The sequence below is a fragment of the Bufo gargarizans genome, chromosome 1, assembly GCF_014858855.1.
Source record: "Bufo gargarizans isolate SCDJY-AF-19 chromosome 1, ASM1485885v1, whole genome shotgun sequence".
NCBI classification, from domain to species: domain Eukaryota; kingdom Metazoa; phylum Chordata; class Amphibia; order Anura; family Bufonidae; genus Bufo; species Bufo gargarizans.
In genome coordinates, this window is record NC_058080.1 from 58330007 (window position 1) to 58356824 (window position 26818).

The 26818-nt window shown below is 42.2% G+C and overlaps 1 protein-coding gene across 1 annotated transcript in view; it reads right to left on the reverse strand.

Annotated features, from left to right (window-relative positions):
- Positions 1–26818, reverse strand: part of POLN (DNA polymerase nu) — a 131254-nt gene that overhangs the window by 90134 nt on the left and 14302 nt on the right. Inside the window, exons 4-12 of the mRNA XM_044275623.1 lie at positions 24033–24443; positions 21306–21469; positions 19609–19712; positions 15763–15905; positions 12919–12987; positions 11573–11633; positions 7395–7459; positions 5126–5209; positions 3051–3143 (exon numbers count right to left, since the gene is read on the reverse strand). Of these exons, the coding sequence (XP_044131558.1) occupies positions 3051–3143; positions 5126–5209; positions 7395–7459; positions 11573–11633; positions 12919–12987; positions 15763–15905; positions 19609–19712; positions 21306–21469; positions 24033–24443 (1194 nt within the window). The remainder of the gene's footprint in view (positions 1–3050; positions 3144–5125; positions 5210–7394; positions 7460–11572; positions 11634–12918; positions 12988–15762; positions 15906–19608; positions 19713–21305; positions 21470–24032; positions 24444–26818) is intronic.

Here is a 26818-nt window from a genome sequence, read left to right on the forward strand (position 1 = left end):
CTGCTGCTGCTTGCAATGATGTTGTGTGTTTACAAGACCGGAGACCTGGACTTCACCTATAGCAGTCACCTTTCCTAAATTCTAACAGTGTCTCTTGGTGCTCAGATGCCCCAAGACAAAGCCTCTTTCACACGAGCGTGTCCAGGTTTAGGTCCGGATGTGTCCCGGTGCATTGCGGCAAACCCACGCGAGTAGGTACGCAATTGCAGTCAGTTTCGACTGCGATTGCGTTCCGTTGTTCAGTTTTTATCGCGCGGGTGCAATGTGTTTTGAACGCGCTTGATAAAAAACCGACTGTGGTACCCAGACCCGAACTTCTTCACAGAAGTTTGGGTTCAAGGTTGTGTAGATTGTATTATTTTCCCTTATAACATGGTTATAAGGGGAAATAATAGCATTCTGAATACAGAATGCATAGTACAATAGCGCTGGAGGGGTTAAAAAAAACAACAACATTTTTTAACTCACCTTAATCCACTTGTTCGCGCAGTCTTCATCTGTGAGGAAAAGGACCTTTGATGACGTAACTACGCTCATCATATGGTCATTCACATGATCCATCACCATGGTGATGGATCATGTGATGAGCGTAGTGATGTCACCAAAGATCCTTTACCCAGGTCCTGAAGAAAGAAGACAGAAGAGATGCCGGCTGCGCGAACAAGTGGATTAAGGTGAGTTAAATTTTTTAATTTTTTTTTTAACCCCCCAGCTCTATTTTACTATGCATTCTGTATTCAGAATGCTATTATTTTCCCTTATAACCATAAGGGAAATGCGGATGCTTGCGATTTTCACGCAACCCCATTCATTTCTATAGGACCTGAGTTACGTGAAAAACGCACACAGAGGAGCATGCTGCGATTTTCACGCAACGCACAAGTGATGTGTGAAAATCACCGCTCATGTGCACAGCCCCATAGAAATGAATGGGTCTGGATTCAGTGCGGGTGCAATGCGCTCAACTCACGCATTGCACCCGCGCGGAAATCTAGCCCGTGTGAAAGGGGCCTTACAGTAGGGCTGAATTACACAACAACCAAAAGACTGTAAGAAAATATATGAAGCACTATCAACACTGGCAAACAACAATGTACTGAAATAAAGTCATTGATAGATGAAGGAGATGGGAAGTTCCACAATGGAGTAGAGTAGCTGTGAGATGGTAATAGCATGCAGTCTGAGAGAAGACAAATAAAAGTGAACAGAAATAAAGATGAATTTACACTGCTGTAATAGACAATGTAGAATAAGCCACGGCACTCCAGAGGGATTCCAGTCAATTTCTTTATTACACCTTGTGTAGCTACACAAGGTGTAATAAAGAAATTGACTGGAATCCCTCTGGAGTGCCGTGGCTTATTCTACATTGTCTATTACGGAAGTCCTAGGACCAGGATTTAACGCTACAGGCACCACCACATATTGGAATTGCTACAATAATAGTGAGTAGTGCTGGCCTATTTTTTATTTACACTGCTGTAAAATACAATCCAGCAAGACAACAACAACAAAAAACAACAACAATCACACAATAACAAATTCACAGGGAAACAATAAGCATCAAACTTTGATGTTAACAGCAATGAAAGGCCGGAGAACCACAGGTCCCACGATACATTGACATAACACAATAGATTAGAACAAGATACTAAGGCTCTATGCCAAGTTGTACATTTTGTCGCAAATGTTGATTGTGACTTAGCCTTTTCTGACACCCTCGCCACTTTTCCAAAAACAAAGGCAGGGTGTGGGTAGGACATGCAGGCCATGGTCGGAGTTCCCCTGCCCGACTAATAACGTGCCATAATTTTGGGACTCTAAGACACACTGGACTATAAGACACTTAGGATTAGGAGGAGTAAAATAAGACCCCCATTCTTCATCAGACCTCAGTTCAGACCCCCAAGCTCCATCAGACCTTAGATCAGAGCCTCATTAGAACCCCAAGCTCCATCAGCCTCAGATGAAACCCCCATAAGCCTCAGATCAGACCCGGGTTAGCTTCAGATAAGACCCACATCAGACTCAGATCAGACCCCATCAGACTCAGATCAGACCCTATAAGCCTTAGATCAGACCCCATCCGCCTCAAATCAGACCCCATCAGTCTCAGATCAGACCACATCAGCCTCAGATCAGACGTTAAAAAAACCCAAAAAACTTACTTTGCTTGCTCCGGAGGGCGCTGCCACTCACTCACTGCTCCCTGGTCTTTTTCCGGCCCGCACTGTACCGTGACCTGCCATTGCACAGTGTCAGGTCATAGTGTGCGGCTATGTGCACAACTTCCTGACACTGTCCACATTCAGGACACAGTGCAGAGCGGGGCCCGGAAGAAGACCAGTGAGGGTGTAGAGCCAGCGCAGTGCTTCCCTCACCGCTCCTCGTGCCTCGGATTTACTGTGAAAATTTCCACAAAAGTCCAGAGGAAAATCCGCAACAACAAATCCACAATGGGAATCTTCAGCAAACTCTGCGGAAAGCAGCAGAAAATGTACAATATATGAAAAAAAAATGAAAACCAAGAAAATGCTATATTCGCACCCACTGTAATTGGCTGCAGCGTTCATATAGGACGAGACATTACTGCAGGAAGCTGAGCTCTAGAGAGACCAGTAGGGGGCAGGCAAGGGAGCTATAGAAGCATATTTGCATATTTTGCTGTGGCTCTGTGGGTGATTGGGTTTGTTATGGATACTGACTCAATTTGGAAAGATCTGACATTCTGTGGATTGAAAAATCTGCTGCGCATACGTATCAATTTCCAAGCAGGAGATTTATACAGGAAGAGATTTGTTAAAATATCATCCACTTTGCTACTACTGTATTCAGCTACATATTTCCCGCCTGCAAATCTGGACACAAATTCAAGGAATTCAATCATGTGTGAACAAGCCCTAACATTACAGCATCATACAAATGGCCAATAGAACTTTAATACTATGTAATATGCTAGTGCAAGCTAAATGCAGGGCATTACCGTCATATATGTTGGAAACATGTGCAAATGTCCACAGAAAAGTGTGCACCAAATAAACTGTTATTACCGTAGGCTCAGCTGTAGATAAGACATGGCCCAAGTTTGTCTGGGGAAGCTTACTTTTACACTTCAAGTGCAGCTGGAACTTTTCGAATAGTATCTAAAATAAAAGAAACAGAACTATTACCACACAACACATATAAGTTATTTGCATACGTACAAACAGCAATGTCATGTATGATATTCATCCTCATCATAACCTTCTTTATACATATTTTAAATTAGCCACACACTCTCTTATATAATTATAGTATTTTTATTTTATTTATTTAACATTTTGTACCAAGAACAGTATTCTACAATTTTCAAACCAGCGCCTGACTCTTTTGATACTTTGATACTTTTATAATTGCATGTAATAAAAAATGTAATAAAACCACTTTAATATATCTCCTTTTAAATATGCATTTTTGCTATCCAGTTTTGAGATCCGGCATGGGGATCTCAAAACCACAGCAAAAGGCATCCAATCAAAATGAACATGCCAGATCAGGCACTAAAACTATTGTCAATGGGCGCCAGATAAGGTTTTTTTTCGTACAACGATCAGTGACTAAAAGCTGTCTCTGTATGCACACTTAGGCCCCTTTCACACGGGCGAGATTTCCGCGTGGGTGCAATGCGTGAGGTTAACGCATTGCACCCGCACTGAATCCGGACCCATTAATTTCTATGGGGCTGTGCACATGAGCGGTGATTTTCACACATCACTCGTGCGTTGTGTGAAAATCGCAGCATGCTCCTCTGTGCGTTTTTCACGTAACGCAGGCCCCATAGAAATGAATGGGGTTGCGTGAAAATCACAAGCATCCGCAAGCAAGTGCGGATGCGGTGCGATTTTCACGCACGGTTGCTAGGTAATGATTGGGATGGGGACCCGATCATTATTATTTTCTCTTCTAACATGGGAAAATAATAGCATTCTGAATACAGAATGCATAGTAAAATAGGGCTGGAGGGGTTAGAATTTTTTTTATAATAATTTAACTCACCTTAATCCACTTGTTCGCGCAGCTGGCATCTCTTCTGTCTTGTTCTGTGAGGAATAGGACCTTTGATGACGTCACTACGTTCATCACATGATCCATCACATGGTCCGTCACACAAGTGATGCGTGAAAATCACCGCTCATGTTAACAGCCCCATAGAAATGAATGGGTCCTAATTCAGTGCGGGTGCAATGCATTCAACTCCCGTGTGAAAGGGGTCTTAGGCTTGTTTCACACTGGCGTTACTTGTTACGGCAGGCTGTTCCCCTGCCTGATCCATAACTACTGTGTACAGCCGTGCGCTGCCTGAAGTCCGCCCAGTCCCATTCACTATAATGGGGACCGGTGGAGATTCAGCCGCAGCACGGCAATTATGCTGACAAAAATGCTGCGTGGTATCAGGTAAACAATGAAGGGAAAGCTGTGCTCGCATGGAGCATGCCCTTCTCTTCAACCAGCTGATTGGCAGGGGTGCCAGGTGTTGTTCCCATACACTTGAATAGGAAGGAACCGTCCCATTGAAGTGAATGGGACGGATTGTAATTACACTGCTCACCGCTGCGATGTCGACAGTGAGCAAGTAAACAATGAAGGGAAGGCTGCGCTCGCACGGACCGCGACCTTCTCTTCAACCAGCTGATCAGCGGGGGTGCCGGGTGTTGGACCCCCACTGATCTGATATTGATGACCTATCCGGAGGATAGATCATCAATATTAAAATGCCAGAAAACCCCTTTAAAGCATGTGGATCAGAAAGGCTTCTAATGGTGATTGCTGTGACCCCCTTTTCATCAGGCAGAAATTCTTCCATTGAATGTAAATAGCTGTTGAGATCCCTAACCAAGGAATGAAAAGGACTGGACCAAAAAGTGAGCCTGACTTGAAACTTTGTAGTTTTAATAAAGATCTCTCATCCATTTCAAGTTTGTAACAGAACATCTTGGACTTTTCCTGCTTTGACTTGGGATCTCAATAAATATGTTTTTTTCCAGAATTAATTGCAATATACTGTACCTACAGTGCTGTTCCTTGCATCTCATGTCTTACACCAGCCCCTTAGACCTACACTATACATAAAGGGGAAGACACTTACCGCCCTAAGTTCATTACTGCTAGTTAACCTGAACTTTTGTCCTGCAGCATGATGTGCCTCTTTTTCCAGTCTTTTAAGATGAATCTGTAATGCAGAATACATTACAAACCTGAAGGCATGTATGTGCAAATTAACCTTTCTAGAAATATAGCATCTTGACATCAGTCACGGTACTTTCACACTAGCGTTGTTAGAATCCGGCAGGCAGTTCCAGCAACAAGCCGTGTACAAACGGATAGCCTTTTTTCCCGGATCTGTTAGACAGATCAGGTGAAATACCGGATCCGTCTCATCCGGTATCATCTGGAATAACGGATCCAGTATTTGATTTTTTCAAAGATCAAAAGCATCCGCGCATGCGCAGCCTGGAAAACCGGATCCGGCAATGCAGCAATTTCCAGAACAATTGGTACTGGATTCGGCATTAATACATCTCTATGGAAATTAATGCCGGATCCGGCAAGTGCGGTAGTGGCCCGGGATTTTGGCTGGAGAAAAAAAACGCAGCATGCTGCAGTATTTTGTCTTGTCAAAAACCGTACAAGGGACGGAACTGAAGACATCCTGATGCATACTGAACGGATTGCTTTCCATTCAGAATGCATTAGGACAAAACAGATTTTTTTCCGGTATTGAGACCCTTTACCAGATTTCAATACCGGAAAAGAATAACGGCTAGTGTGAAAGTACCCTTAAATGCTATATCCCTCATTCCTCCCTAACAGAGTAGGAAATGGGGCCTTTGGAATTTAGCAATTTAAGGCCCCCACATGCAATTCTCTTGTAATTTTGTCCCATAAAATACTACTACTGTATACAGGCATACAGTCCCAAGATAATATTGCCCCGTATAGCCCATGTACAAGGGGACATTTATCAGGACTGGCATTCCCATACGCCAGTCTTGATCCCCCTGCGCTGGAGTAAGAAGCGCCTAATTTATTAAGCAACAGATGCTTCGTAATAAATTAGGGGCATCTCTGGAACTAGGTGTCAAATCTACGACAGCCCCTGGCGCAAGTTATAGTAAATCCAGCGGAGTGTGATAGGCTCTTCCCCCTCCCACTAAGCCCCATCCCTTTTCTTGCCATTTTAGAAAAGTGTTGAGAAGCTCAAAAAGTCGCGAATTATGGTGCATGCCATTTTTGCTACTTTTTTACACAACAATAGTGGCATAAAAACGTTAATACATGTCCCCCGCAGTGCCCAAATAAAATATATAACATCTAAATACTCCCTTAAAGAGCCATTATAATACTGCTATATAATGTAGTCCTCACATAACACTACAATTGACTTAGGCCTCCTGCACACGACCATATGGCTTTTTCAGTGTTTTGCAGGCTGTTTTTTCCAGATCCGTTTTTTGTTTCCGTTGTGTTTACGTTTTGGTTCAGTTTTTCCGTATGGCATATACAGTAATTACATAGAAAATATTGGGCTGGGCATAACATTTTCAATACATTGGTCAGCAAAAACGGAACGAATACAGAAGACATACGGATGCATTTCCATATGTGTTCAGTTTTTTTTGCGTTTTTTTTGCGGACCCATTTAATGAATGGAGCCACAGAACTTGATTTGCTGACAATAATAGGACATGTTCTATTGTTCAACGGAACGGAAAAATTGAAATACGGAAACAGAATGCATACAGAGTACATTCCGTTTTCTTTGCGGAACCATTGAAATGAATGGTTCCGTATACGGAGTGTATACAGAAGGAAAAAAACGGCCCGTAAACGGGGAAAAAAACGATTGTGTGCACCACGTGGTCGTGCTGCGGCACGCAAAATGCGGGCCGCAATGCACGAACACAGTCCGTGGGGCAGCCGCAGCGGATCCGGCCGTTCCACAAAAAGATAGGACATGTTCTATCTTTTTGCGGAACGGAAGTACGGGACGAAACCCCAAAGAAGCACTCCGTAGTGCTTCTGTAGGGTTCCGTTCCATACCATTCCGCATCTCCGGATTTGTGGACCCATTCAAGTGAATGTGTCCGCATCCGTGATGCGGAATGCCCACGGAACGGCACCCGTGTATTGCAGATCCGCAAATGCAGTCCGCAATACGGCAATGGGAAGCACACGTTCGTGTGCAGGGGGCCTTATACAGAGAGATTGTAGTTTGCTCCTGGGGATTCTGTCACAGGTGCCTCCTGGGCAATTGTCTAGTTTGCAACCTCTGAAAACATGTCACAAAAAGTGACTTTTCCAACGACAGTCCACAATAGTATCCAGTACTGCGACATAGAGTGCAATTTATTTACCCCTAATAGTGCTGAGGTCCTTTTCAGCTCTTCCTGATTTATTTCAATGGAGCTGTTTTCCATGACTAGACACAAAATAAACACAAAAGTATAAAAACTGGAAATAAGAAAAAGTCAACAACCAAACTATCACTATTAAAACTTTTTAAGGCTTCGTTCACATACTTCGTTCAGTACTTTTGTCTCCGCTTAAAAAATCATCTTCTGAGCGGAAACATAACGGACCCCATTATAGTCTATGGGGTCCTCAGGCTCCGTTTGACTCCGTTTGGCGTCAGTTATGTGCTTATCCGTCCTTTCCGTTCTCCTGCCCTTAAACGGAGCAGGAGAACGGAAAGGCTGAACGGTGATGTGAACGAAGCCTTATCTTCATTTAGCTTGGCCAGGCGGACGCCAAAAGAATGTCATCTTGGAATCCGTCTGGCTGTCATATGTTATTATACCATAAAAAATCATGGCATACTGTATCAGTCTAGTAAAAAAGGTATATGTTAAACATTTTGTTAACATGGTAGTCTATTTGTGACAGATGCCACTGCATGGACACCATCATGAAGCATATATGTCATGAGCCATTCAACAATAAATGGATCCCATTAGATTCAATGGGTGACGGACATTAAGGCCTCATGTACACAAACGTATTTTCCTTCCATGTCCGTTCCGTATTTTTTTAGTACCGTATACGGAACCATTAAATTCAATGGGTCCGCATAAAAAACGGAAGTTACTCCGTGTGCATTCCGTTTCCGGATTTCCGTTTCGCAAAAAAAATAGAACATGTCCTATTATTGTCCGCATTACGGACAAGGATAGGACTGTTCTATTAGGGGCCAGCTGTTCCGTTCCGCAAAATACGGAATGCACACGGACGTCATCAGTATTTATGGAGGACCGCAAAAAACATACGGTCGTGTGCAGGAGGCCTAAACGGATGCCTGGCATTCATCATCCATAGAATGAAATTGCATCCGTTTAAGGGATACATGATGAAAAACTATTAAAAAGCTCATGGTGTATCCATTGGGAGCGTTTCCCATAGTGTATGTTAAACAGAGGCCATAAATGCAATGTGAACAAAGGCTTAGAATACCTTGTTACATGTGCAATGGACAGAAGATAAAGAGTCAGCCTAGTGGTCCACTCCTGCTTTGCCTGTAAGCAATGGGTTGCTACTTCCAAATTCCACAAAAGGCACAAAAAGGTCACTGTAAAATCTTGCCATTCATTAAAACAGGTATATCTGTAGTACCTCAGACCTGGGGGTATTACAATTTTGTATATAGTTTTGTATTGTTTTATATTGTTATGTATTTTGGTATTGTATTTTATGGCCGTATCGACCAGAAGGAATATGGATGGCAAGGGTTGACAGGAACAGGACGTACCACCCTGTTCTTTCCATCCTGGTAGGAGTGGGCTGGTCCTGCTTCCTGCCAGGAGGGAGAGTCCCAGAACAGTCACAGACTGGAGAGGAAGACTAAGTCAGAGCTCCTGCTCCTGGAAAAGATTCTCCTCCTCATTATTCTGCCTCAAGTGAAGTCTTGAGAAGATAGCCAGCAGAGTGAACTGCTATAAGCAGCATCTACAGACACTGCTGTGAAGTGAGGGACTATGGCTAAGACACTCATCACCAGACTACCTCTAGGCCATTACTACAAAGTGCTAAACTGCAGCCATCCAACCTGCCTCCATATTCTTACTGGTGCCACAAAACTGCACTTGGAAACTACTGCTGTTGAATGTATTTGAAGTTTTATGTTGCACTTAGTAAAAAGGACTTTGTTACTTTTGATTCTGGCTTCATCTGTCAGTACTAAATTTCCACTTCACAGATCACCAGGGAGAAATGGCCGGAAGAAAAACACTGTAACACTTCATCAGGGCTACTACCACACTCATCCTCTGTACAGACACCTTTGGGGCTCGATGCACATCCAAAGAATAATAGATAAATGGCATTGGTGATTGGCTGGTCTTGGGGGGGGATGCACAATTGGCCCGCGGCAATCTATTTGTAACACTCCAAAGTGGTGTTACCACTTCTGCACCCTGCTACTATCTTTATGGGCTAACACCAATGCCATCTATATATTTATTTTCAGGTCCTCCACAATGTGCATTCCTAATATCTTTATGCAACTGTTATGTTCATGTAATATGCCTGGTTCACCAGCAGGCGGCAGCAAACACAGCAGAGTTATCTTAGATAAAAAGGAACTTACCATTCTATTCTAACCCCCCTCTGGAGATAAGTGGGCGAGTCCTGCTTCCTGCAGGAAGGGTGGAGACCAGTTAGTTCCAGTTTAGTTTACCCCCTGCAAGTGGAAGGGTGTGCAGGGGCACGTCTCTGCTGGACGTGCCCATGCCAGCCAGAGCACACTAAGCTCTGCTGGCCATAGAGGCCAAAGCTTAAAGCCTCAGGAGCCAGGAGGAAAGTTCCCTGGCATAACCTAGAGTCACACTACAAAGAAAAAGTGCAGCATGCAGAAGAAGCTGAGTTATACAGCCAGCCTGTAAGTACAGCAGAGTGAGACAGAAACAGAGATATAGCAGAGTTGAGTTTGCCTGCCAGTTTCAGGCTAAAGCCTGCTGGAACCAAGACAAAGCCTGTAAACTGTTGAAAGAAACGTTTATTCAAGTAAAGCTGCTGTTTAACTTCATCTGAAGGTCTGAACACAAGTTATTTCTTCAAATCCCTCAATTATTCCCCCTATTTACTGCTTCGGAGCCAAAGCCTGGGGTCCAGCCGTATCCAGGTAGGAGCACCGTGACACACAATAAAAGACATTTAGGCCGCACTATACCACTCGGCATTTCCTACTAAACCTGGGTCGCGAGATAGAGGGCCCTGGAGCGCGGCCTCCCGTAGCAAATTTGGCATTTGTGCTAGCCCATAAAGATAGTAGCAGGGTGCATGAGTGGTAAAACCACTCTGGGGTGTTACACATTGATAGTGATAAAATATCAGATAAGAAGATAAAATTTGTGGCGTATCCTGTCAATCCCTGGCTGAATCGGTGTAACAATTATCTAATATATGTGGCCATTTCAATGCCATCACCAATTATTTTGCACAGAGGCCTCCATCAGCTTGTTCTGGTCCTGAGTGATAAAACTGCAGTTGTATTATTTCTTTGTAATTTGATTTAAAGTTTTTTAACAACTTTGGAGAAAATGTTATTGCAATGCATTATTCAATGTATTCTACTTATTTTGGAATAAAAATAATAATTTCCAAATGGTCTTTTATTTACAATTTTCAACAGCTTGTCTTCTACAATCTCCAGGTTTCACAGCATCTCCGGACTTGTTGCTCTTCCGTCAGGGAGCTGCTCTGTGCCCTTATTTCTAGTTCCCTAACAGCTCATAAACAGTAATTTAAGCTAAATTATGATCAAACTGAGTTTTATGAATTTTTTATAATAAATGAGTGTTTATGATCTGTCAGGGAACTAGAGATAAAGGCTACAGATTGAGTCATTAGAGCAGCTCTCTGACCGATCGCACTAAGAAGGAGAGTGCAGATTCTGAAGGCTGCAGAAGACAAAGTGTTAATTTTTTTATTTATTTTTTGCCCAAGTTGAATGCAATAATTTAAAAAAACTTGCCCTGAAAGTTGTCCATAGCCTTCAAAGGATTTCTGTGGTCCTATAAAAATGATGGTCGTACCTCCCAAAGCAATGAATGTGAGCTACACTGTTTCTGTGATTCCCGGCGCTTACAGTGAGTTATTCCGATCTCGGCAATGCAAGACCAGGATGTGATAACCCTTTTTAGCAAGCGTTACATTCAACTTATTTTTTTATCAGGCCCCAACAGTAATGGCTCCACGTGTTATTACAGCTTAGAGCAGCACAGTCCCATTGAAGTACCGTAAATGAGACTGAGCTGTAATACCAGGCACAACTACTAGTTTTCTGACATTGTGCCTGGTAAACAATGACTCTTTCAATTAGCCAAGAGTTCGAATTCTTACAAATCTGAAAGTGATGGCCAATCCTAAGAGAAAAAAAGCAACTGAAATCAATTGATCTTTTTGAACTAAACATCATGGTATCTGTCATATCATCTTCTCCCAAGTCATGTGCTGCTCTTGTAAGAAAATATTTATGATTTTTCATTACATGATTGAAAGCAAACAAGATCAATACAAAAATAATCATTTCCATTCCTACCAGCAAGAATTGTAGTAAGTGGAAGTTCAATGTTGTAAAACAAATCCCACAATCCTTCTGCCTGCAAATAAAAATCATCAAAATCATCATTTGACCCTGACTCAAATTAGTCCAAGATAATTTTTCAAAAAATGTAGTTGTAGCTATTCCATTTTTTAATTAGTGTCAATATTCCCCTTCTGGTCATGTGAAGTATTAAAAAAATGTTGTTTTAATAATTTCATTATTTTAATTATTTTTAGTCATCAGATTCTTGTCTAATCTAAGATCTAATATAAGATCTAAACTTATGAAGTTTTCCTTCGGCTACCTTTTGCTGAAACGCCACATGCCTTCAATTTCACACAAAAACGTTCAGAGTTTGTTTCTGTACACAAAAAAATCATGACAAGTGGCATCAGAAGGCATAATTCAGAAATATTCTCTGTTAGAAGCATTGCTTCTGGGCAAGAACATCTCCATTATACATTTAGCACCTGGCCAAGACTGGTACCACCTTGTACAAGTTGACCAGAAAGACAGAGTTGGCATTCCTCCTTCAATCACATCCTGTGATAACAACATTTTACAGTCTACCAAAAACTCACAAGGGGCTTGACCTATTAAAGGACATCTGTCAGCAGTTTTGTCCCTATGACACTGGCTGACCTGTTACATGTGTGCTTGGCAGCTGAAGACCTCTGTGTTGGTCCCATGTTCATACTGTATGTGCCCTCATTGCTGAGAAAAAGAAATTGAATATATGCAAATGAGCCTCTAGGAGTAACGGGGGATGTGCTGTTACACCTAGAGGCTCTGGGCACTGGGATGGGACAGCAGCAGAGCTGTGGTACACCAAATGGTACAGCCTTGCCCTCGATGCACCAAATTGCATAGGCATTAAATCAGCATTTTCTCCAGAAACAGATAACAAGCCAGAGATAAATGTATTATTCCTGGAAGGAGCGATGGTTGTGATGAAGTTGTTATGTCTAGCTTAATAGCAAGCATTTCATGTGACAGGCATCCTTTCATATATTTTTTTTGAATGTGGTTTTATGAATGTTTATGCAGCGTGTTGATTTATATATATATATATATATATATATATATATATATACGGTATGCTCTAGGTGTGGTATTTTCCCCACTGAGATCAATGTCTGCAATGTATGCAGAGACATTTACAGATGCCTTACCACAAATGAGGTTTTCTATAGACCAAGTTCTCAACCCCACCACTGTGTGATCGAGACCCAAGAAAAACTAAACTTTTCATTTATTGCTGATCTTTTATTAGAATTGTCAGAACTATATTTATGTCCTGAGCTTAAGGTTGTGGCAGGCAGCATACATTCCTTTATTACCTGAAGTTTGCGTTCCAGGCTCGCCATTAGATGGTACAAAACAGTCAATTTCTTGCAAGTGATTTGGAGCTGGAAAACAAGATGTGGAAGACTAAAATCAATGGGCAGAAAATTCAGGTAGTTTATACTTAAAGGGTATGGACACCTTTGGGGGCAATTTCTATTGCATTCTACTCAATTTATTAAACATTTTCAATAGTTTTTTTTTCTACAGCTTTCACTTTCAGTGTATTTGTAGACAAGCAGGCTCTCTTCTTCACAATGAATCTGTTGGAGAACTGCTCTTTTGGCTGGATCTGTACTTTCCTAACAGCTCATAAAACGCATTATAGTTACATTTTTATCAGTTTGATTATAATTTAGCTTAAATGAGTGTTAAAGGGCTGTCAGGAGTTCAGAGGTAAAGGCTTCAGATCCAGCCAGCAGAGCAGTTCTCATTTATTATCCAGAAACACACCTATATTAGACGTATTTCTGCTGCAGATTGCGATTCCCCGCTCAAACTAAGTCTAAAAATGTGGACACGGCGGGGAAGTTTATAGGCCGGTAGGCCCGTCTCATTCATCATTTTCTATGCCTAATTTAGGCGTATAGAATGGTCTGAATGTAAGCCAGCAAAGAAGCTGTCTTACGTTTAGACTAGTGCAGGATGCGCCGAAGTTATGTAGAGGCCGGTGTCTCTTCATAACTTCAGTGGATCAACCACCAGATATAGCGGTTATGAAGACCGGCGTCTAAAATGCTAGTCTTAATAAATGACCCTCAATGTGTTTATTTATTACTACTATGTGGGAGGCAGGGAAATATTAAACACGCAACCATGGATGAGAACCGCTGGCCGGCAGCGCATGGCAGAGGAGGAGTAGCTTCACAAAATGAGAAAACCTGGCTCATATATTAGTGAGTTTAATATTTCCAACCCCTTTAAGTCATGCTGTAATTCCAACATGATACAAAATAGGGTCAATAAAGAGGGGGAGATAAAGGAAAGAAGTGAAGGGATATTTTTATATGTGGATTTAATTCATCCTAGAGTTCACTGTGGTCACTGACAGTACAAAGCTTAAATGCTTATCAATGTACCTTTTTCAGTGACTATAACTCCCTTCACTGTTACAGTCCTTTCCTTACGCTGCTGGCCTATAGTTGATTCCAATGTAGTGACATGATATTGCAAATCACAGAGCACTGAGGTGATGCTGAGTCTACTGTGGCATGTTTTGTTTGGTGGCCTTGGTCCTCTTATCTTGTGCTGATTCTGGGTTACATTATAGTCCAGAGCTGCATTCCTAATTCTGCAGGATGGTGATCACTAGGGACATGTCAGTCAACAAGCTTGTCGACTATTTCCAATAACAAACTGTGGAATTGTGAATACAGATCAGGGATATAAAATACGGACTCTCACCTAGGATCGCTACAGAATCAGTAATGCAATGTGCTTTCAAAGTAATGCAGTGGAGATTTATTCCTGTAAAACCTTACTCCTGCGTTATAAATGCTACAGTCTTCACAAACATATTTCTGCAAATATGCTTTCAACTCTTTCAGACTGAAAAGGAAGTGATGATGGGGACAAGATATAAAAACACCCACAAGGTCTCTAGATATGTAGTCATAAGCAGATGAATATGTTTCACGCCTGAATGACCTCAAAGCATAATCCATGGATATCAATGGTGCTTGTGTGCCCGGTAGTATCAATGTACCCTGTCCAAAAGGGCGCAAAGAAGCAACAGAGAACTTCTGTTCATAACTAAAAAGGAAATATCTGAAAGGTGGAACCTTTCTTTACCATGCAGGATCAAAAAACATATGTCAGCTGAGCTCTCTCTATGCAATAGTGAAGTGAAGATTCATCTATAAGGCCTCTTGCACATGAACATATTTTCATTGTTTACGATCAGTTTTTTTTTTTGCATTCCGTTTCCATATTTCCGTATATCCATTCCGCTAAAAGATAGAACGCATTACGGACAAGGATAGTACTGTTCTATAAAGCGCCAGTGGTTTCGTTCTGCAAAATACAGAATGCACACAGATGTCATCCGTATATTTTGCGGACTGAAAAATACATATGGTCGTGTGCAAGTGGCCTAAAGCCTTATTCACACATCAGTGTTTCACGGACGTGTGCTGTATGTGTTCTCCACGGACAGCACACGTCCCCATTCATTTTAATGTGTGTATTCAAACATCAGTGTTTTACCACGGTATGTGGGTGAGTGTTTTTAGCACGGATGCATGCTCTATTTTGTTTGTGTTCACGGATCCATCATGTCCATTATAGTCTATGGGTCCGTGTTGCATCCATATTTCATGGATCATTAAGAAGAGATGCTTTGAAAATTATTTTTAAGCTGTGCAGTGTCAGTGAAACATGGATGCAACACGGAAAGCAAAAAACGGACACATGGACCCAACACGGATCCTTCACGGATAGCTTCACGGATGCATCACTGACCACCTGCTCACGGATTTGAGCACAGACACGGACGTGTAAATGAGGCATAAGGGTGGGGTTACACAGCGATCCTGGCTGTGAAAGCCATTGCACGACCAAGGATCACTGTGTGGCTGTGCAGCCCATAAACTGAATGGGATCGCAGTGTGACTCGCAAACTACCATGACCCTAGAATCGCTAAAAATCCAGAGATAGTTGTTTTGTTTTTTCTTGCAATTCTGGAGTTGCAGCAACTTTCAAGTTGCACTGTGACCCCATTCAGTTCAATGGTTGTACTGCTACACAGTGAACCTTGGTTGTGTGACGAGTGTTGTAGCCAAGTTCGCTGTGTAGCTCCAGCCACACTTCTGGCTACAGCAGAAATATTTGCTATACAAACAAGTGTATCTGAAGCATTGTCTGTAGGACCCAGGTCCAAACATGCACAGTGTTTCTTCACTAAATCTTCAAAGGAAGAACTGCTGTCAGCTGGATTTAAAAGCCACGCTGCTATTCTTGGATCCAAGATAAAACTTTGTGTCACTGAGAAAAAAAGAAAAGAAAAGTTGCAGCAATCAATATACGGTACATCAATATACAATCAATGTACATTCTACTGTCACATTCAGAATACACATGCTAAGTAAACACTAATGGGGTTATTTATAATCCAGAAATACACCTATACAGGTCCTTCTAAAAAAATTAGCATATTGTGATAAAGTTCATTATTTTCTGTAATGTACTGATAAACATTAGACTTTCATATATTTTAGATTCATTACACACAACTGAAGTAGTTCAAGCCTTTTATTGTTTTAATATTGATGATTTTGGCATACAGCTCATGAAAACCCCAAATTCCTATCTAAAAAAATTAGCATATCATGAAAAGGTTCTCTAAACGAGCTATTAACCTAATCATCTGAATCAACTAATTAACTCTAAACACTCCCAGCCTGGTTCATTACTCAAAACCGCAATCATGGGTAAGACTGCCGACCTGACTGCTGTCCAGAAGGCCATCATTGACACCCTCAAGCAAGAGGGTAAGACACAGAAAGAAATTTCTGAACGAATAGGCTGTTCCCAGAGTGCTGTATCAAGGCACCTCAGTGGGAAGTCTGTGGGAAGGAAAAAGTGTGGCAGAAAACACTGCACAACGAGAAGAGGTGACCGGACCCTGAGGAAGATTGTGGAGAAGGACCGATTCCAGACCTTGGGGGACCTGCGGAAGCAGTGGACTGAGTCTGGAGTAGAAACATCCAGAGCCACCGTGTACAGGCGTGTGCAGGAAATGGGCTACAGGTGCCGCATTCCCCAGGTCAAGACACTTTTGAACCAGAAACAGCGGCAGAAGCGCCTGACCTGGGCTACAGAGAAGCAGCACTGGACTGTTGCTCAGTGGTCCAAAGTACTTTTTTCGGATGAAAGCAAATTTTGCATGTCATTCGGAAATCAAGGTGCCAGAGTCTGGAGGAAGACTGGGGAGAGGGAAATGCCAAAATGCCTGAAGTCCAGTGTCAAGTACCCACAGTCAGTGATGGTCTGGGTGCCATGTCAGCTGCTGGTGTTGGTCCACTGTGTTTTATCAAGGGCAGGGTCAATGCAGCTAGCTATCAGGAGATTTTGGAGCACTTCATGCTTCCATCTGCTGAAAAGCTTTATGGAGATGAAGATTTCATTTTTCAGCATGACCTGGCACCTGCTCACAGTGCCAAAACCACTGGTAAATGGTTTACTGACCATGGTATTACTGTGCTCAATTGGCCTGCCAACTCTCCTGACCTGAACCCCGTAGAGAATCTGTGGGATATTGGGAAGAGAAAGTTGAGAGACGCAAGACCCAACACTCTGGATGAGCTTAAGGCCGCTACCGAAGCATCCTGGGCCTCCATAACACCTCAGCAGTGCCACAGGCTGATTGCCTCCATGCCACGCCGCATTGAAACAGTCATTTCTGCAAAAGGATTCCCGACCAAGTATTGAGTGCATAACTGAACATAATTATTTGAAGGTTGACTTTTTTTGTATTAAAAACACTTTTCTTTTATTGGTCGGATGAAATATGCTAATTTTTTTAGATAGGAATTTTGGGTTTTCATGAGCTGTATGCCAAAATCATCAATATTAAAACAATAAAAGGCTTGAACTACTTCAGTTGTGTGTAATGAATCTAAAATATATGAAAGTCTAATGTTTACCAGTACATTACAGAAAATAATGAACTTTATCACAATATGCTACTTTTTGGAGAAGGACCTGTATTAGGCGTATTTCTGGCGCAGATTGTGGCGTAATGGTTAGTTTTTCACCACCCCATTTGGAATCCCCCCCCCCCCCTACATTTTATGCAATATTAAATGGTGCCATTAGAAAGTGCAGCTATGTGAACGGGAAAATAAAAAAAGTTATGGCTCCAGGAAGGCAGGGAGGGAAAAACTGAAACATAAAAACATTAAGGTAGGAGCAAGTCCTATTGCCTACTGGGTCCCTGTGCAACTGGCTGAACACATGGTATGTCCAACCTACCATACCTGATATATAGAGTAAATCATATGATGCAAAATCACAGAAATATAGTGGCAAATATGGGCGTACTGCTATAACCCCAAACACTGTAGCGTGTTTCTCATTGGGGGAGCAGTCCCACTGCATGTGGACTGCAGCAAACGACCATCCCCAGCAGCTAAAAATGCGTACAAATGCGCCGTGCCGGCGCAGTCCACATGCACCACAAAGGCATCCTACACAAAACAGAGCATTGTGCGGATGAAAATATAATTATATAAATCACAGGAAAAAAAATGCACCACACGGATATGCCACTGACTACACTAGCTAGTCATACAAGCAGATATTAAAAGCTTAGACTTTTGCCAATATATTCCTGTCAGGAAGATATCGGAGCCCATCATGCACCACGTCACGGTCTCTCAGCATGGCAAGGGGTCCTACCACTACGCTAACTATGGTGTGCACCTTTGTGGTGCATGTGGACCGCGCCGGCATCCTCCATTGTACGCATTTTTTCCTGGGGATGGTCGTTTGCTGCAGTCCACATGCAGTGGAACTGCTCCCCCAATGAGAAACACACTACAGTGTTTGGGGTTTGAGCAGTTCTCCCATATTTGCCACTATATTTCTGTGATTTTGTTTAATATGTATTGAATGTGCCTTTACCTGGCATTTAAACATTCTTTTGCACCTGGTAACCTCCATCACATGGTCTGATATGGGTGTGGCTTACAGTCTTGCTTTGTTCACATTGCATTAGTTGTCCTGCTATGCGGTTGTGTGGAAGTTTGGCTGTAAGCTGGATTTCATCACCTTCAGACCTTCCTAGTTAGCGTAGTGGTAGGACCCTTGCCATGCTGAGAGACCGTGACGTGGTGCATGATGGGCTCCGATATCTTCCTGACAGGAATATATTGGCAAACGTCTCAGCTTTTAATATCTGCTTGTATGACTAGCTAGTATAGTCAGTGGCATATCCGTGTGGTGCATTTTTTTCTGTGATTTATAAATCATATGATGGACTAAAAGACGAACAAAAGGTGAATAGGTTTGCTCGGAATCTTACTGTCAGGAGGCATTTTGATTTGTTAGGGTTTTAGGGTCCCTAAGGCTGAGTTCACACGGGCGAGATTTCCATGCGGGTGCAATGCGGGAGGTGAACGCATTGTACCCGCACTGAATCTGGACCCATTCATTTCTATGGGGCTGTGCACATGAGCGGTGATTTTCACGCATCGCTTATGCGTTGCGTGAAAATCGCAGCATGCTCTATATTGTGCGATTATCACACAACGCAGGCCCCATAGAAGTAAATGGGGCTGAGTGAAAATCGCAAGCATCCGCAATCAAGTGCGGATGCGGTGCGATTTTCACGCATGGTTGTTAAGATGACAGTCTATTCACTGTATTATTTCCCCTGATAACATGGTTATCAGGGAAAATAATAGCATTCTTTAATACAGAATGCTTAGTAGGTGGTCAATTGAGGGTTAAAAAATAAAAAATAATTAACTCACCTTCTCCTCTTGATCGCGTAGCTGCCGGTCTCTTCTTACTTCTTTAATCATGAGCTGCCGGCTAAAGGACCTGTGGTGACGTCATATCACATGGTCCAATCACATGATCCATACAGTTATCTTTTTATGTGGCATAGGGACCACCGCACCTCTCAGGCTACAGGACTTGAATACAACTACTACCTCTGCACTGTCAGTCCCCTGTATCTTACCATTTCTGAAGTTCATAAACTTTCCATACATTGTCCGAAGAAAATCCTTTGCATTGAAGCAAATAACCGGAGTTCCGTTTTTCGAGATATGAAGTAGCACGCTTCTGTAAACAATATATCAGTGTCTGAAGATTAGGTTTCAGTTTATAAGGTATATTTAATTTGACTATTTAAAGCAGGGGTGCACAACGTTTCCTGGTTGGGGGCCACATTGCCAGACTAAACCAATGACGAGGGCCGAAATGAAAATTTAAAGGTGTATTAACAACTGAAATATTGCACTTATGGCATATTGAACACACATTATATAACATTAATGTCTAGTTACACTTCCAGGACTCCCCTCTAATGGGAGAAATACCTGAAAAATACATATGAGCAGCCACAAGACATAGGCATGTCTGTTACCAGATGGTTGGGGGCCGCACAAAATGGTATCAAGGGCCGCATGTGGCCCCCGGGCCGCAGGTTGTGCACCCCTGATTTAAAGGGATTGTCTCAAAAAGAATGCCTGTATATATGCCTTATTATTAACATCACAGGGTGGATCTCCCACTGAGGACCCTCATTAATGAGCCATAGTAGTGAGTCGATAACACATAGCATTTGAATAGATGTCATTTAAAGCTGCATTACGGCACAGACTTGCACCATTGTCTTTGTAAAATAACTCAATTAAAGAGGACCTGTCACCTGAAAATGCAATAGGATCCTGGGTTTCCCTGGGTCCGGTCACTTCTAGCGCTCTTCCCATAGAAGTGAATGGGAGAGCGCACCGTGCTTGTGCGGCCAATGCTCTTATTCATTTCTATGGGGCCGACGGAAATAGTCGAGCCTGCACATGGCTATTTTTGGCAACCCCATAGAAATGAATGGAGGGCCCGCAGTGTGCCCTCCACCACTTTAAGGGCTCCGTTCTTGGTATAGTGATATGCACCCTTTGTCTGAGATGGGAATACCCCATTACGGGTCGGGCCTATTTTCCTTTTTTGCATTTTAATTTTTTCCTCCCCACATTCTTGCCATAACTTTTTTAATTTTCCGTTCATATAGCCATATGAGGGGTACAAATTACGTGACATCCTTATTCTACAGGTCAATACGATACCAGCAATACCAAAAATTTTTTTAGTTTTGTTTTACTACTTTTAAAAAGAAATAAAACCTTTTGAGAAAATTTTTTTTTTCTTCATATTTATAGCAGTGGCGGTAGCCCCTAGAAACTATTGAAAAATGAAAAAAAATGGAAAAATTAATGTAGCCAGCCAGTGGCGTACATAGAGAAGTAAGGGGCCCATAGCAAGGATCAAACCAGGCCCCCACACAGGACAGAAGGGTTTCCGCCTAAACCCCTTTCAGTGACCCTTGGGCCATTTTTTCCACTGCCACATTTGCTAAACGTTGTTCCTTCAGAGGGTGAAGTCCTGACCAAGTTCCCCCCCCAGTAGAAGAGGAGATGATCCCAACTAAGACTGGGCCCCCTCTTGCCCTGGGCCCCATAGCAGTCGCCTAGTCTGCCGCTATGGTAGTTACGCCCATGAAGCCAGCAAAGGAGACAATATGGACAATCACAACACATTAGTAAGTGCCTTGTAGTAACTTTCTGCACAAGATAAATGCCATTTGCTGTAGTGAGACAACCCCTTTAAGTTTTTTTATTATTCTGTTTCACAGTTAGAAATAACGTGCATGCTCACCTTAAAAAGTGATGTTGTGCCTGACCTTTTTCCCCCAAGGTATTATCTGTTATAGTCATATGAATGTAAGTATCGTCAGTGTTATATAGTTCAGCATTAGTAGGTACGAAGGCACTCTTCTTTTTAATTAATAGTAGAATTCCATTCATTTGTGTATTTCCATCCTGTGAGAACATATTTAAATGTAGACTGTTAAGGAGGAAATTATTCATTACATTTAGCAATGATACAATTATATGGGTTCGTCCAAGTTAAATACAATCCCCACAGCAACAGTAAAAGTGATAAAATAACAAAAGAACTCATACCATTTATCTCCCCTGCCACTTCTTGCACCGCACTCTGCACCCCCTGCTGGTGACATTCTGTAAACGTCACATCACCGCTGTACCCAGTTGCTGGCCGCAGAAGTGCTATATACTGTTGAGGCCACTGATAACTGCATGGTTACCTGGTGTGTACTGGGCATCAGCCTGCAGCCTGGAAGATGAAGCCGGTGCTGCAGGACCAGGGCTCAAGGCTGAAAGAGGCAGAGGAGAAATATGTTATTTTATCCCATTTACTGTCGCTCCAGGGGTTTTTATTCAATTTGGACAACCCTTTTAAATTAATTGAAAATGAAAAATAAAATACACAAATTAAAGAGGAAATGTGTGCTAACTACCGTAATCCTACTGCAAGCTAGAAAACTTTAATAGAAATGAAGAATTATGCTACAGGCACAGGTGTATATGTGTATTATATGTGCATTTTCTGAGCTGATTTTTATCTGGCAAAACTACACTATAAGGTCTCTTGCACACAAACATGTGCTGCCCGTTGCCGTATTGCGGATCCGCAATACACGGGTGCCGTTCTGTGGGCATTCCGCATCACGGAAGTGGACCCATTCACTTCAATGGGTCCGCAAATCCAGAATGGTGCGGAACGGAAGCACGGAACGGAACCCTACGGAAGCACTACGGAGTGCTTCCGTAGGGTTTCGTCCCGTACTTCTGTTCCGCAAAAAGATAGAACATGTCCTATCTTTTTGTGGAACGGCCGGATCGCGGACCCATTAAAGTGAATGGGTCCGCGATCCGCTGTGGCTGCCCTACGGACTGTGCTCGTGCATAGCTGCCCCCACCACGGGGCGCATGCGTTCGTGTGCAAGAGGCCTAAGGGCTCGTTCACACGAACGTGTGAAGCCCGTGCCTGTGCTGTGGACCGCAAATTGCGGTCTGAAATGCCCGGGCACCGTCCGTGGGGTAGGTGCATGGGGATAACAGACCCATTCACTTAAATGGGTCCGTGATCCTTCCGATCCTATATTTTTGCGGTGCGGAAGCACTGAATGGAACCCCAGAAAGCACTCCATAGTGCTTCTGTAGTGTTCCGTTCCGATCTTCCGTTCCGTATCTCCGGATTTGCGGACCAATTGAAATGAATAGGTTCGCATCCGTGATACGGAATAGCCATGTGAATGAGCCCTAATACAGTACCCAAAAAATTTATGAGGCCTTCAAACTCTCCTGTACATGGTGCACATAAATTGACCTGCGTTACCAATTTTGAAATCTGCTACATGTGCAGATCACACCCTTTGCAGGGGGCTCATCCACGTTAAAATCTACAACAAAACCTGCATATAAAACAGGTGGATTTTGGTTTGGATTCAGCACGGAAACACATAAAAATCCACATTTAAATCCATGTGGAAAATCTGCATAAATTACACTGCCAAGTGCATGTACATTTTTTGCAGCTCGGATGCGGACCCTTTCACTTGAATGGGGTCGCAAAAGATGCAGACAGCACTCCAATTTCTAAACTGCAACCACTCCCTCATTTTCAAGTCTACCTACAGAAATCTTATATCAAAACGTTTAGCTATCCCTGCTGCCACTAAAAATGTCCACTGCTAAGCCAACTCACGCCGCCCATTGACATTGATTGAAACTCCACTCTAGCCACCTCAAATTTGAAGGACAATATCTAAACTGCGACTGTGCCTTCATTTTTAAAATTTCAGAGACATACTATGCATCAAAATATCTGGATCTTGTGATTCTCACAATATAAAGCTCTTCACTGTAGGATTTATATTTTTTAAACTACAACCATTTGAAGATGACAACCGCCAGTGAAGTGAGCAGGTTGGAGCAGTTTGTGTTTAACCGCTCTTCTCTGCCCTTGTTGTAGAGTGAGTTGCCATAGGAACCCAGGTGTGTGAGCAGCCAGCAGAGTGACAAAAGCTAGAGTGTGAGCTGAAAAATCAGGACATGATTTCTAAACTGCCACCACTCCCTCATTTTCAAGCCCACCTACACAAATCGGCTGCTAATGTTTTAATGTAATTGTGAAGCATTTTGGGCAACAACATTGCAATTAAATGTGCCATATAAATAAATAAAAGTTGAAATGCATTTCTCACTCTATCAAGCTTGCCATGTGCACTTTTTAAATTTGATCAATCAATTGGTTAGTGTAATGTTTACTATCTTTACTCACTCCAAACACTCCACACAGTTACTCTGCCCACTCCATAAAGTTACTCTGCCCAGTCCAACCTTTCCACAGTTACTCCAGCCACTTCAACCACACAACAGTTACTCAAGCCACTCCACCCAGTTACTCCACCCACCCCAGTTGTAGACTACTGGTGGAGGCAAGAACGCTTCACACAATTTCCTCAGAAATTTTAGCTTTTCTAGTTTATCATATGGATTACAAGAGGCAGGAACTGACCTTCGATAGACAAAGCTGTGACGATCCATTCTGAAACAGTATGGTCAGTACAATGGTCTGAGCCTGCCCGGTCTCATCCAGTAATTTGCTTCGTTGCTCCTGATCCATAGACCAAACTTCCCACAACTTTATCCCATCACTCATATCAGTGCATTTTCTCTTAACCTCAAATTGTGGAGAACTCATCGCTGGCTTTTCAGATAAGTATCTTTTTAATTCATGTGACACACGTGACAGATGTTCTGCAGTTGCATTCAGTCTCTTCTTCTGTCTGCCACTTCCTCCGTCCTCTTGCTCTATATTCATGAAAGGTTGAGGGTGATCTTCAGCAATATCTCTCCTACCCAAAATCCTGGATGACAGAGATGCTGAAGTGACTTGAAGCGTCAGAGGTAATTCGGTATCAGCAGACTATTAACAAAAAACACACATATCATCATTAATATGGGCAATGTGTCATGTTCTTTAAAGAATTTTACTAGATTCTTATGGGGAGGGGGTGTCACATATAACTGACTGGTTACAGTCACACGATATGTGTCTTCCATGTGTAATATACTGTAAATTCTACTGAAAAAATATGTCCATGAAGGACATCTGCTTTAGGTCTCATGCACATGACCGTTGTTTTGGTCCGCATCTGAGCCGCTGTTTTTACTGCTCGGATGCGGACCCATTCACTTCAATGGTATTGCAAAAGATGCGGACAGCGCTCCATGTGCTGTCCGCATCCGTTGCTCCGTTCAGTAGCCCCGCAAAAAAAATATAACATGTCCTATTCTTTTCTGTTTTGCGGACAAGAGAAGGCATTTCTGCAATGGGCCGCCCATTCCGTTATGCAAATTCCGGAAGGCACACAGGCGGCTTCCGTTTTTTTTGCTGACCGCAAAAAACAGAATGGTCGTGTGCATGAGGCCTTAAAGATTATTTTTACTCAACCTTAAACGGGGTTCTCGGTATCAGAATATTGATGGCCTTTTCTCAGGTCCTACTCTAGCAAGTGCCTCAACATTGTTTAACTCCTTCAGGACTGGGCGATTTTCAGTTTTTGCTTTTTTTTGCCTTCCCAGAGCCATAACTTTTTTTTATATCCGTTCACATAGACGTATGAGGGCTTGTTTTTTACAGGATAAGTTGTACTTTCTAATGGCACCATTTTCTATTACATATGGTACAATGTAGTTGAAAGCTGGAAAAAAAAAATCCAAATGGGGTGGAATTGGAAAAAAAAAATGCAATTCCGCCACAGTTTTATGGGCTTTGTTTTTACAGTGTTCACTATGCAGTGAAAATGACCTGTCACCTTCATTCTCCGGGTCAGTATGATTACAGCGATACCACATTTATATAGTTTTTCTTCTGTTTTCATGCTGAAAAAAATAAAAACTTTGTAAAAAAAAAAATTATAATTTTTCTTTTCATCTTTTCATCGCCATATTCTGACCACATAACTTTTTGAAAGTTATGTCTGCAGAGCTGTATGAAAAGTCATTTTTTGGGGGACAATCTGTAGTTTTCAGTTAGTTAGATTTTGTATGTTTTTTATACCATTTTGGAGTATGTATGACTTTTTGATCACTTTTTATTACTTTTTTTGGCACGTGAAGTAATGAACAAAATTGTGAATTGGCCATTTTGGCTTTTTTTCTGCTATGCCATTCATCAAAAGAGATAAAAAATGTCATATTTTCATAGTGTGGGTGTTTTTGGACACAGTGATACCTATGATGTTTAATTTTTTATTGTTTATTTTTTTATTATTCTAGGCAAAGGAGGTAATTTAAATAGTTTTTTTTTTTTTATATTTAAATAAAAAACCTTATTTTTTTTAACTTTTTTTTATTACTTTTTCTTAGGCCTCCAAGGGCTTAACATCATGCAATCCTTAGATTGCCACTTCTATTTATCAATGGAATGTTATCCATTCACAAATATACGATTGAGTATATTTCAATGTGGTGCTGCCACCTTCAGGCCTAAATTAGAAAATACCTGTAAAAGGCATCGGTGCCTCAGCCGGCCTTTTACAGGTGTAGTGAAGCGTAGTGCTTCCGGGTTTTGCTCTCTCAGATGTTGTAGTCACATTTGACCATGGCATCTGAGGGGTTTAATGCCTGTGATCAGCGTTATCGCCGATGGCAGACATTAACCCTCTACACTTGTGAGTGAGTGCCATTTGTGAAGACCATATATGTATGTCAGAGGTCCGGAACTTCCGGAAGGGATTAAATGGGTCTGTCTACCTGCAAGCCATCTACTTATCAGGGGTGATGCAGGAAAATGAATTTGAATACCCAGCATAGCCACTTCTAAGTAGACGGTGTGCTGGTAGGCAAACACATTTAAACAATGAGGAGATCACAGCACTCACACTGCCCCTTTATACAGCTAATTGATAGGGTGCTGAGAGACAGACCCCACTGATCTGATATCGATGACTTATCCTGAGGATAGCTGATTATTTAGTATTTCAAACCCAGAAAACCCCTTTAAGGCTACATGCACACAAACGTATTTTCTTTCCGTGTCCGTTCTTTTTGCAGATAGGATGCGGACCCATTCATTTCACCATGTGCTGTCCGCATCAGTATGTCCGTTCCGTAGCCCCGGAAAAAAAATAGAACATGTCCTATTCTTGTCCATTTTAGGCATTGTTTTAATGGATCCGCAAAAAAAAACGGATGGCATACGGATGTCATCCATATTTTTTTTTGCGGATCCGCAATTTGCGGACGTGTGCATGTAGCCTTAGGCTGTATTCAGACGGCTGTATGTTTTATGTCTTG